A 12912-nucleotide genomic window follows, 5' to 3' on the forward strand; every position below is an offset into this window, starting at 1 on the left:
CTGAACCTCCCTCTCTCTTGCAACCTTTGGGGAGGGGGCGCAGAGAAGGGAGAAAGAGATCCTTCCTCTCTAGTTAAATAATGTGACAAACTGTATGTTCCACACAACCAAGTAAGCAAGCCAGCCAGCCCAGCAGAAAGACAAGAGGTATGGGAAGAGAACATAAAAACACCCTCTGTAACAGACTCCAGCCCTTTGACACAGGGAAACTAAGGCCACATGGAGCATACCGTTCTCAGGGGACAAAAAAATTATGTGTCCACAATTAGTTATTAGTTATTGCTGTTGCTGGTACCGTGGTACCTCAGGTTACATACGCTTCAGGTTACATATACTTCAGGTTACATACTCCGCTAACCCAGAAATAGTGCTTCAGGTTAAGAACTTTGCTTCAGGTTGAGAACAGAAATTGTGCTCTAGCGGCACGGCGGCAGCAGGAGGCCCCATTAGCTAAAGTGGTGCTTCAGGTTAAGAACAGTTTCAGGTTAAGTACGGACCTCCGGAACGAATTAAGTACTTAACCCAAGGTACCACTGTATTCATTTCTCTTAAGAGACAATGGAGTGTGCCTGCAGTGGTGAAGTCAAACTGCTTTGCTCAGATGACAAGACCCCCCTCTCTTGGCTTCGCTGATGTAGTCCAAAGAAAAGCAGAGCAATACATTTGGCACCAGCTTGGCTGCAGGAGTTGACGGAAGGAGGCGTACAAGTCACTATCCAACTGTCTTAGGGATTCCACTCCAGATTTGTGTAGGGTTTATTCTTTAGCCTTTTCTTCAGCCCCCCACAAGGTCTGAGGGACAGTGGACTGGCCCCTTGCTGAAACAGTTTGCTGACATCTGGGTAAGAGTGGAGGTTTAGGGTAAGAGCATGGGTAGGCAAATTAAGGCCCGGGGGCTGGATCTGGCCCCATCGCCTTCTCAATCCGGCCCGCGGACAGTCCAGGAACCAGCATGCTTTTACATGAGTAGAATGTGTCCTTTTATTTAAAACACATCTCTGGGTTATTTGGGGGGCCTGTCTGGTGTTTTTACATGAGCAGAATGTGTGCTTTTATTTAAAATGCATCTCTGGGTTATTTGTGGGGCATAGGAATTCATTCATTCCCCCCCCCCAATATAGTTCAGCCCCCCACAAGGTCTGAGGGACAATGGACCAGCCCCTTGCTGAAACAGTTTGCTGACATCTGGGTAAGCGTTTTCCTTCTCCTAGAAGGGCTACTTTCATAGGTTGACAAGCTATCTGTCCCTCACGTGCAGAAACCACTTTCTTGGCCGTTGAACCCACTATTGGTCTCATCCGCTCAATCTGCAGGTGCCTGTCTTTGCATGTTGGGGAAGTCCCTAACTCACCAAGGGTTCGAGACCCATGAGCTACCCTCACCTGGTTTAGTTGACCAGTTGAAGCTGTTCCCGGAGAGTGATCGCCGTCAAATGCTGACATTTTCTAGGAGCCACAGGTGAGAGCTGAGTGCAGGGTAGCGACCAAAGGTGAACAAACTACCCCAGAGGGAGCACAACGTCTGCCCCACCAGACGTACTACCCCGCCCCTAACACCCCACATACCCATCTAGGAAACAAGCCGGATCATAGGGAACTGAATGGTGTCTCAAAACAAGAGGCAGACTACGCGAGAGCTGACCAGACAAAGATAAAAGTGATAGGGAAGGGAAGGGAAACTGAGACAAGCACGGAGTTACCATAGTTTTCTTAACAACAGCCTGGCAGTTGGAAGTTTTCCTTCACATAGAGTCGTGGGGTATCCCCCCCCCAAAAAAAAACAATTTGACACATATTTTCCCCAAAAAACAAATACACCCAGAAATCTGGCAGTTGGAAGCTTTCCTTCAAGTAGACTTACAGGGTTTCTTTCCCCTTGCATGATATGTGCGCTGGGCCCAATTTAGGTTTGATGAGGCCCTAAGCTTCTGAAGCTAATGGGGCCCTTTATATAACCAGCTGTCCTTTGTCAACAACAAATTGTCGCTGTTGTTTTGTGTTGAATATATGCTGTATGATAATTTATGGACCTAATAGGTCCATACACAACACAAAACACTGTTGCTGTGTGTAGGTTTTTATTTTATTTGCTTTTTATCTTGTTTTTAGGAAATGTACATCCAGGTTGTTGTTTATCCTTTAATTTGGGGGGGGGCGCCAAGAGAGTGGGGCCCTAAACTATAGCTTCTTTAACTTATACGTACGTAAATCCACCACTGTAATGTAATAAAAGGTAAAGGGACCCCTCACCATTAGGTCCAGTTGTGACCGACTCTGGGGTTGCGGCGCTCATCTCGCTTTATTGGCTGAGGGAGCCGGCGTACAGCTTCCGGGTCATGTGGCCAGCATGGCTAAGCTGCTTCTGCGGAACCAGAGCAGCACATGGAAATGCCGTTTACCTTCCCGCCGGAGCAGTACCTATTTATCTACTTGCACTTTGTCGTGCTTTCGAACTGCTAGGTTGGCAGGAGCAGGGACCGAGCAACGGGAGCTCACCCCGTCGCGGGGATTCGAACCGCCGACCTTCTGATCAGCAAGTCCCAGGCTCTGTGGTTTAACCCACAGCGCCACCCGCATCCAGGTTGTTGTTCATCCTTTAATTCGGGGGGGGGGGGGTCCGCCAAGAGAGTGGGGCTCTAAACTATACCTTCTTTAACTTATACGTACCGAAATCCGGCACTGTAATGTAATACAGTGGTACCTTCAGGTTACAGACTCTGCTAACCCAGAAATAGTGCTTCAGGTTAAGAACTTTGCTTCAGGATGAGAACAGAAATTGGGCTCCGGCGACGCGGCAGCAGCAGGAGGCCCCATTAGCTAAAGTGGTGCTTCAGGTTAAGAACAGTTTCAGGTTAAGTATGGACCTCCGGAACGAATTAAGTACTTAACCCGAGGTACCACTGTATTCCCCCCCCCCCCAAATAACAACAACAAAGCGCCCAAAGCGGTGTCGGGAAACCCTGTGCGGCTGGCACTTTCCTCAAAGGGAGTCGAAATTTTCAGGCAGGATTGATGGAAGTCAAAAATTTGAATAAGATGTAAAAGTATGTTTAATTACTGTTGAAAATGATATGTTTTTAAAAAAAGCTAATAAAAATTATATTTTAAAAATTCAGTTTCAGTGGGATGGGGGGAGTAAGGAAAGCTTCACCTGCCGGATTCCTGCCTGCCTGCTGCTTAGAGAAAAGGCAAAGCGCCTGGTTCTTACGGACATACTCTCGCTCTGGAGGATCTCCCGGCGCAGCCCCGCCACGTACTGGATCAGCTCCTCCAGGCTCCGCTCGCACAGCTGCCCGTAGCCCGAGAACTTCTGCAGCACCTTCTCCAGCTCGCGCTCCACCGTCACGCACTGGTCCATCGCCTCTTCCGCCCGACGACCGGCCACCCCAGGCCCCTGCTGCCCGGCCTTGGCCCCACCGGACGACGGCGGAGGCCCCACCGACCGGGCCGAGGAGAACCTGCGCCGTGTGAGGGAGGCTGGCTTGTTGTTTTTGCAGGCAGCGCGCCGGACGGACCGGGGGAGGAGGAGGAGGAGGAGGAGGGGGGTCCTCCCCTGCGGAAGGTTGGAGCTGCGACGCAGGCGATTGCTCGGGACAGCCCAGGCGGGGTCCTCGAGGAGCGCCCGCGTGATTGGGCAAGGCTTGCGCGCGCGTAGATGTAGGAAAAAGGTGCAGAGGAGCTCGCGTGCGCCGACACTGACGAGGGTGAAAGTTGCTGGGTTCCTTTGCTTGGTTTTCCCGAGGCGGAAGTGGAAGCTCAGTAAGAGCTCAAGCGGAGGGGAAAAAGCCCCTAGGCTCTCCCTCGTGTTGTAAACAAAAATTGCCCTTTCCCCTTTTGGGGTATCCAAGAGCCCATATAGAGTCCTTACATAGGTGCCCTATTGGTAGGAGAGAATAACAGAGGCCAACCAGAGAATATTGAGAAGCAAAGCAGCTAGTAAGCCTGATCTTTATTGATCTGTTGCAACAGGGTGCTCCCCTCACACGCAGGAGAGGAGGAGGACCCAGGAAAATGCCATGCAAGGCCTTATAAAGACTTTTGAAATTGCTACCCTGTAGATCAAGACCACCTCCAAAAACATCATACATACATCACAGAAGGGGTGTAACCTAAGACCACCCCTCAGATATATAATACCTACCTTACAGAAAAGGCGGTCTAAAACAGAAATTTGAATATTGTTTTTCTCCTATTGTTGTTTATCTCCTGTCTGGCAGGTTACCTGTTAATGGTCACTTGATTGGATTGCCTGTGGAGCCTGGCCATTCTTTTGTAATGATAAATACTTAGTTCCTGGGCCATGTCACAGGCTCACACCCTTTTCATATCTTAAATGTGTCCTTAAGACAGGATTTGTGGGGAAAGAGACAATGGGGAGGTTTCCCACTTTGACCTTGCAGAGAAATCATTTGGTCAGTTTAGGAATCAAAATGGTTCCAGGTTGGCCCTCCTGTGCTGATCTATGTACGTGTGATTATGAACATTACCATATATCTAAGACCTCAAAATTCCTATCACACTCACTCCCTCAAAGCACTGCTTGAGAAGACAGGAATTCGCGCTTTCTAATGTAGGTCTTAGGGACGCAGGTGGCGCTGTGGGTTAAAGCCTCAGCGCCTAGGACTTGCTGATCAAAAGGTCGGCGGTTCGAATCCCTGCGGCGGGGTGCGCTCCCGCTGCTCGGTCCCAGCGCCTGCCAACCTAGCAGTTCGAAAGCACCTCCGGGTGCAAGTAGATAAATAGGGACCGCTTACCAGCGGGAAGGTAAACGGCGTTTCCGTGTGCGGCTCTGGCTCGCCAGATGCAGCTTTGTCACGCTGGCCATGTGACCCGGAAGTGTCTCCGGACAGCGCTGGCCCCTGGCCTATTAAGTGAGATGGGCGCACAACCCCAGAGTCTGTCAAGACTGGCCCGTACGGGCAGGGGTACCTTTACCTTTACCTAATGTAGGTCTTATTCCAGCTTGGGGGTGGGGAAGGGATATGTCAGTTAGGGCGAGTCTATATATATAGAATGCTGTGTGTGCGCAGCGTTCTCCGCTTTTTTTATCGACAACTGTCACTTCCATCTCAGCGAGACAAAAAAAAGGCGCTAAAGGGAACTCGGAAATTAGAAGATATGTGTAAGTCTGTATTATAAGTCTATTATTTTTACCGTTTGAAAGCAGTCGAGGTGGGTTCAGGCAGCAACTTAGACACCTCAGACTGTCGTTTCCTCTCAGAAGCCTTCCTGAGACTTCTAAACAAGCATTTTGTCATTTCTGCATAAACACAGGTTGGGCAGGGCCTGTATGAAAGCAGCCTCTTTGAACAGGCGAATCAGGCAGCACCCTTTTTGAGGGTGGGGAGAGGAGGGGGCGGGTTTGCTTACCCTGAGATGTCATAGGTAAACAGATAGGGAAAGCGGAAGTAGCGTTTGGGGGGGCTTCCTGCCATGGCTCCGACTTCCGTCGCGCGTCCGCTACGTATAGGTCGTCACGTGATTCCCCCTTATTTGTTTATCTGTGAGCTGTGTTAAATCCGTTGGTTCTGCGCCTGGGACTCTTAGCTGCCCAACGAGCTCCTAATTTCGTTGTTGTCGTTTTTACAAATGTATAAATACTGGCAAAGATTGTATCTTCTTGTTATTCTTTACATGCTGTCATGGCTCTTTAGAAAACACGCAAAAGGGGACTGTTAATATTTTTATTATTTCTTAAATTAGTATACCGCCCTTCATCAGAAGATCACAGAGCACATCACAGCATAAAAATACAAAATGAAAATACATAATACATAATAAAATAACCAACAAACCATTAACATCCTTCCCAAAAACACATTCAAGAGCCCACAAAATGTTCATTCAGCCAAAGACCTGGTAATAGAGAAACATTGTGGCCTGGCATATAAACGGGTGTGAGGAATATCGACTGGAGGCAAAAGCAAGATTGGCAAGGGATGCAAACTTCTTTTTTACCATTGCAGAAGAAGCCAACACCTTTGATTCTCCTCTGAAAATTCTCACACAAGGTTTGATTAAATCCTAAACCAACTTACTTATAACTTTCTAGTGCTCCTAGTAATGTATGTATAGGATTGCAGTCTAAAGACTACTTGTGTGAGCACTTCTTTGCACAGGTAAACCAGCTACAATAACACCTGCACCTGGCAGGTTGATCCACAGAACTTTAAATTGCTGTTGGGCTGCCCCAGTCATCTGAGTCAAAACCTGTAGTTCTCAGGACTCTAAATAAAATCTAAAATATTTGTATCCCGCTTTTCTGCCTGACAGTAGACCTCCAAACAGCTTAAACAAAATAAAATAAAATGCACAATCAGCATCTTCCCCCCCCCTTTAATTAGAAGGCAGTTCTTATTAATGAGAGACTACCTAGGGATGGATTCATTTAAACTGTGTGCTGCAGACACAAGAGGTGTATTTTTTAGAATGTGTGTGTGTGTGTGTGTGTGCATGATTGTGTGGAACACTCTTAGACCAACCCCTGAGTAGCATACTGAAAAACAAAAACTGAAAAGCATTGTAGGCAAGTAATCCTACCTAGCAATGTTCCCGGAATACAGGAATACAGATTCCTGGCTTCCTGAGCCTAGAGCCTGTTCTTGCAAAATGTTGATAGCACCAGATGATCTCAAGGTAAAACAGTCCATGACCCTGTCACTTGCCAATATCCAGGGCTTTTTTTTTTTCCAATTGGAACTCGCCAGAACTCAGTTGCAGCTTCTCTCAGGTGGGTACCACTGCCATTCTAAGAGAATGAGGGAGGTGTTTGTGGTGAGCTCCGACACCTCTTTTTCTTGAAAAATAGCATTGCCAATATCCCAATGGGTTGGGAAACTGTTAACATTTTAGATACTGGATATTGGACATTCTAGATGTTGGTGGCAAATGCATGCATCTTTTAACAGTACTTTCAATGCTTCACATACCCTGTAAGATAGATCTGTATTCTTATCCCCATATTGTAGATGGTGCAGGTAAGGCTACAGTGATTGGGAACCTGTTGACATTGTTGTCCTTCAGTTTCCATCACCTTTTCTCACTGGCCACGGCCAAGTTGAAACACAACATCTGAAGGATCACAGGTTTTCCCAACTCTGGCCTAAGGTGACTTGGAGAGGAAATTGAATTCTGGACTTTTCAGTTCATAGCTAACCAAGTCTACTCAGAAATGTGTACCGGTATATCAAATAAATTGTGATGTCACACTGAAAATAAATGAGCATGTGGTGCGTCTGCTCTGCAGGACACCCTGTTTAGATTCAGTAGAACTCAAATGACAAGTGTAGTAGTTCTTATACATGATTGTTGGCTGTTTATTTCTCTGACCGATAGAGGACCTCAAGGGATCTTTATGGGGAGCTGGGCCGCATAAACCAACCTCCATTTCTAAACCATAGGTTTATGTGTACTAATGTGCATAGTCTTATTATTCACTAAGCTGCACTACAAAATTCCACACCTTCTGTAACTAGGTTTCTAAAGACAGTGGGAAGACTTCTCTTTCTTGTTGTTGTTGTTATATTTATTAAATGTGTATACCACCCTTCACCTGAAGACCCCAGGGCAATTGACCTAAATGCCTACAACATGCAAAGTCTCATCCACTTAGCTGCACTACAAAATCGCAGTGCCCTCTGCAACCAGAAGGAGCTGGGGGGGGGGTGTCTCAGGGCGGTTCACAGAATAAAAGCAAGATGTAAAAACACAAAATATGTAATAAAAATAAAAACAATAACCCAATAGCCGCCCCCGCAAACACACATTTTAAAAGGGCATAGGATGTAAATCTGATCAACCAAAGGCCTGGTTAGAAAGGAACAAGAAGGATTACTTATTCAATCTGTATACCACCCTTCACCCAGGGCCGGATTTAGGTTTGATGAGGCCGTAAGCTACTGAAGGTAATGGGGCCCTTTATATGTCCAGCTGTCCTGTGTCAACAACAAATTGTCGCTATTTTTTGTGTTGAATATATGCTATATGGTAATTTAAGCCATTTGCACATAACAAAACATGTATTTTATCGAAGTAATTGTTCAACTGAAATACAATTAAGAAAAACCTCAGATATGCAGATGACACAACCTTGATGGCAGAAAGTGAGGAGGAATGAAAGAACCTTTTAATGAGGGTGAAAGAGGAGAGCGTAAAATATGGTCTGAAGCTCAACATCAAAAAAACGAAGATCATGGCCCATCACCTCCTGGCAAAAAGAAGGGGAAGAAATGGAGGCAGTGAGAGATTTTACTTTCTTGGGCTCCATGATCACTGCAGATGGTGACAGCAGTCACGAAATCAAAAGACACCTGCTTCTTGGGAGAAAAGCAATGACAAACCTAGACAGCATCTTAAAAAGCAGAGACATCACCTTGCCAACAAAGGTCCATATAGTCAAATCTATGGTTTTCCCAGTAGTGATGTACGGAAGTGAGAGCTGGACCATAAAGAAGGCTGATCGCCGAAGAATTGATGCTTTTGAATTACGGTGTTGGAGGAGACTCTTGAGAGTCCCATGGACTGCAAGAAGATCAAACCTCTCCATTCTTAAGGAAATCAGCCCTGAGTGCTCACTGGAAGGACAGATCCTGAAGCTGAGACTCCAATACTTTGGCCACCTCATGAGAAGAGAAGACTCCCTGGAAAAGACCCTGATGTTGGGAAAGATGGAGGGCACAAGGAGGAGGGGACAACAGAGGAATGGTTGGACAGTGTTCTCGAAGCTACCAGCATGAGTTTGACCTAACTGCGGGAGGCAGTGGAAGACAGGAGTGCCTGGAGTGCTCTGGTCCATGGGGTCACAAAGAGTTGGACACATCTAAACAACAAAAAATATTAACATTGCTTTTTTCATTTATTTTTTTGGGGGGCCCCAAGAGAGTGGGGCCCCAAGCTATAGCTTGTTTAGCTTACACTGCCTTCACCTCGAGGACCTCCCAAGGGCCGGTTCACAAACAGAAGGCGCACCTTTCTTCCCGCCGGGTGGTGCAAATTTTGGCGAAGTATCCCAAAGTTGGGGGGAGAAGAAAAAACCACCCCAACACAAATCCTCCTTTGCCTGTGTCTTTCCCAAGAGCGGCTCCAGAGTCGACCCCGTTTCACCCAGACCTAACCCAGCGCGACTTTCTCTCCCGAGGAGCCAAAACCTGCGAGAGAGCGGACGCCTCCGAAAAAGAAAAGAGGCGGCGGCGAAAGCCAACCCAGGCAGGCAGCATCCTTTTCTTGAGGGGGGAGGGAGAGAGAGGGGAAAGCCCAGCCTGGTCCTTTGCGCGCGCGCGCCTGCCATGGACCTTCCCAAGGTAAACGAGCGCTGAGCCCGCCTTGGGGGGAGCCTGGGCCGGATTCCTCTCGCACCCCACCCCGGCCTGGCGGAACCGTCGCGCCTCCCTCTCCTCCTCCTCCTCCTCCCTCGGCTGCCGGCCGCGGCTGCGCGACGTCACTTGTTATGTCTCCTCCGGCCCGGGCTCTGCTCCGCCGCGGAGAGGCGACGACGACGGCGCGCCGAGAAGCCCGAGCGCAGCAGCGGGAGGAGCAGCCCCGACACGAGTAGGGCCGCTGCCTGCCTGCCCGGGACGGGGTAAAAGAAGCGAGGAGGAGGAGGCGCCTTAGCCGGCCGAAAGCCCCGTCCTTGCCCGACCCCCTGAAGCCTTCTCCCACCCCCCAAACCAGCGCCACCCCGCCTGGTGCCCCCCGAAGGAGATGGTTTCCTGGCTGGGGGGGGGGAGCCCACCCCACCCCACCCCAAATTATTTCCACCCCCCCCAGCCGCCTCCTCGCCCTCCTTTCTCACTTGGTTCTCATCAGCACCCCACAAATAGCCAACTCCCACCTTCACACCGCCTCCCTAAAATGATGGGGTGCCCTGGATGGAAGGGGGTGCTGCTTCTTCTTCTTCTTCTTCCCCACATCCCCACCCCATATCCGGGTTCCCTCTAGGCGAGTGGGTGTTATCCTCTCCCCCCCCCCCACCCCACCGCCATTGTGTCTTTTCATTAGAATGAGGGGATAATGGGAAAGGGACTCCTTGACAGTAGCAACCAAACTGGGGGGTTGTGTTGTTGTTTGTGTATGTGGATATCTGCTCCCCCTTTTTTTCCCTTCCCTCCAGACATTTCTCTCTCTCTCTCTTTTTGTAGGACTGACTTGACTCTCTCCGCAGAGAGTCAGGAGCCCCCCGCGCGGAGGAAAGATGTGGCTGAAGCTGTTTTTCTTGCTTCTTTATTTTCTGGTCCTGTTCATCCTGGCCAGGTTTTTCGAGGCCATTGTGTGGTACGAGACGGGCTTCTTCGCCACCCAGTTGGTGGACCCGGTGGCGCTCAGCTTCAAGAAGCTGAAGACCATTTTGGAGTGCAGGGGGCTCGGCTACTCGGGGCTTCTGGAAAAGAAGGATGTCAGGGAACTGGTTGAGAAATCAGGTAAGAAAAGAAATGTCCGTTTGCTGGCATTTTAACTTTTGGAATAGGTCCGCCCCCCCCCCCTTTATTAAGCATCTATATCACAATAACTTCTATCGTGTACAGAGTGTGCAGGAAAAGCTTAGTAAGGAGTAATACTAAATAAATGTGCTTAATAATCTCAGATGTGACTTCACGCTTTGAATGCCTTCCAAGTTTTTATGGAGAATTGCTAAAACGTGGCAATGTTTGAAGAAGCACAGGGCAGCAGCAGGGCAGCATGGAATATACAACAGAACAGAGAGATTGGGTTGGGGGGAGTTGTCCAGATGAAAATCATCAGGAACCATGATGTAATATCTGGCTTTATCTAAGACATGCCAGTAAGAATCAGAATTTGAAATGTGGCATGTGGTGTTTTGACGTGCACCCAAAATTAGCATGAAAGATCTTCTACGTTGATCAGAAAGTGCAGCCTGCCTGGCATTTTGTTAAGCCGGGTAACAAGTTAGGTCACAAGTTTATTAAGATACTGACTATCAGATTTTCTGCATGTTTCCTTGGTTGTAAATCTTACTGGCCTTGATGCAAGCAGGTGTGCATAAGTAATTTAAAACAGCGCAATTCTAAGCATGTTTGTTCAGAAGGAAGCCTCATCGAGCTGAATGAGATTTACTCTCTTGTAGGTGTGTATTAAGATTGTATCTTTCGTGCAACACATTGTTCAGAAAAGAAAGGATTGCTGTTTTGTCGATTAATTTATTATATGCTTCAAACAAGAAGCAAGGCCTTGTTATGTATTCAAGGAAGTAAAATAATGTCAGAGAAATGCATGGCAAAGGTCTGCCTCAGTGTTAGTTTTTGTTTGCAGAGTGAGAAGTTGAAGGTTTGGCTGCTTCAGAACAAACATCTTATAAAAAATACCTTATTGTAAGCACATTTCTGACCTGACAACACCTTCAGAAAGTCATATGTCTATAAAGATAATAACAGTGGTGCTCTTTGGTTGAATAAATGCTTTGGTCCGCCAAACAGTAATAAGTGCAGCCAGGTGAGATAAATGATTAAGGCTGGCTAATTGCTTTGTGTACCTGCTTGTACAACTCTTTATTTTATGCTAACCAGTGTGCAACCATCGAAATCCTCAGCCTTTTGAGATCATCTCAAGGAAATTGTATCTGATCTATGGTTAGCACCAGGCATAGGCAAACTCCAGGTGTTTTGAGACTACAATTCCCATCATCCCTGTCCTGTTAGCTAGGGATGATGGAAGTTGTAGTCCAAAAACATTTGGAGGGCCGAGTTTGCCTATGCCTGGGTTAGCACTATCTCTGCCCCATTGCAGGGCGGTGGACTAAATGATCCTTGGGGGTTCTTCCAATTCCACGATTCAGTTTATTGGCCCTCATCCAGTCCATTACTAATCCCACGCATTTGTTCACCTGAATTTGTTTTGGTTCATCTGAATCTGGTGAAAGTGAATAGTAAAGGTTTGGGGTTCTCATAAATCCACTCTACCATATTCAAAGTCCTGAAGCTTGGCATGATAGCCACACACCCCAAAGAGGATCCATAGCTGTGCCTCCACAGATATTCAAAATGTGCAGGAAGCTGTGTTGATCCATGGTATAATAAAATGAATATACACCCACAAGCTGTGGTACGTAGCATAAGGTAAAAGTAAAGGGACCCCTGACCATTAGGTCGAGTTGTGGCTGCCTCTGGGGTTGCGGTGCTGATTTCGCTTTACTGGCCAAGGGAGCCGGCGTACAGCTTCCGGGTCATGTGGCCAGCATGACTAAGCCGCTTCTGGCGAACCAGAGCTGCGCACGGAAACGCCGTTTACCTTCCTGCCAGAGCGGTACCTATTTATCTACTTGCACTTTGACGTGCTTTCGAACTGTTAGGTTGGCAGGAGCAGGGACCGAGCAATGAGAGCTCACCCCGTTACAGGGATTTGAACCGCCGACCTTCTGATTGGCAAGTCCTAGGCTCTGTGGTTTAACCCACAGCGCCACCCGCGTCCCTGGTACGTAGCATAATGCCCAGTTAATTAGGATTAGATTGACTGCAATCCCAATTGCTTCGTTTCCTGGGAGTAAGTTCCATTGAATTCTGTGGTGCTACCCTTCTGTCTTCATACATTCAACTGGTAAAGCACATTGAGCTTTAAGAAGATATCTTCAACCAGTTGAAATGCGTCCTTGCTTGGGAAGAAAATGAAAAGGTATCTAGCTGACATTCTTCTGCTTTGACTTGTCTTGCAACTATGGCCATCCTCTTGCTGCCCATCATTCTCAGTATAATAGCACCTTCGTTCTGTACCCCAACCTCCCATCTTCCTTTAAGAGCTGAAATGTCAATGCATATACAGTCATCCTGAGGTTGGTAAGCACTTTGGTTGCAATCCTATACTCAGCTGAGAGTAAAACCCATTGAACTCAATGGGGCATAGTTCTGAGTGGGCATGTATGGGATTGCACTGTTAGTAATGTATTGAGTTGCAGGGAAGCTCTCAG

The 12912-nt window shown here is 47.7% G+C and overlaps 2 protein-coding genes across 3 annotated transcripts in view; one reads left to right on the forward strand and one right to left on the reverse strand.

Moving 5' to 3' along the window:
* RMND5A (required for meiotic nuclear division 5 homolog A) overlaps positions 1-3465 on the reverse strand; it is a 32196-nt gene extending 28731 nt beyond the window's left edge. Inside the window, exon 1 of the mRNA XM_081884285.1 lies at positions 3216-3465. Within this exon, the coding sequence (XP_081740411.1) occupies positions 3216-3357 (142 nt within the window). The 5' untranslated portion in view covers positions 3358-3465. The remainder of the gene's footprint in view (positions 1-3215) is intronic.
* A 5952-nt stretch (positions 3466-9417) lies between these two features.
* The window catches only part of LOC309354131 (charged multivesicular body protein 3), a 32563-nt gene continuing 29068 nt past the window's right edge, over positions 9418-12912 (forward strand). The window contains exons 1-2 of one of the 2 annotated variants that reach the window (XM_081884016.1): positions 9418-9576; positions 10136-10414. In XM_081884016.1, the coding sequence (XP_081740142.1) occupies positions 10189-10414 (226 nt within the window). In that variant the 5' untranslated portion in view covers positions 9418-9576; positions 10136-10188. The remainder of the gene's footprint in view (positions 9577-10135; positions 10415-12912) is intronic. The other variant, XM_081884018.1, reaches the window with a different exon arrangement.

Source organism: Podarcis melisellensis, assembly GCF_964234715.1.
Source record: "Podarcis melisellensis genome assembly, chromosome: 13".
NCBI lineage: Eukaryota > Metazoa > Chordata > Lepidosauria > Squamata > Lacertidae > Podarcis > Podarcis melisellensis.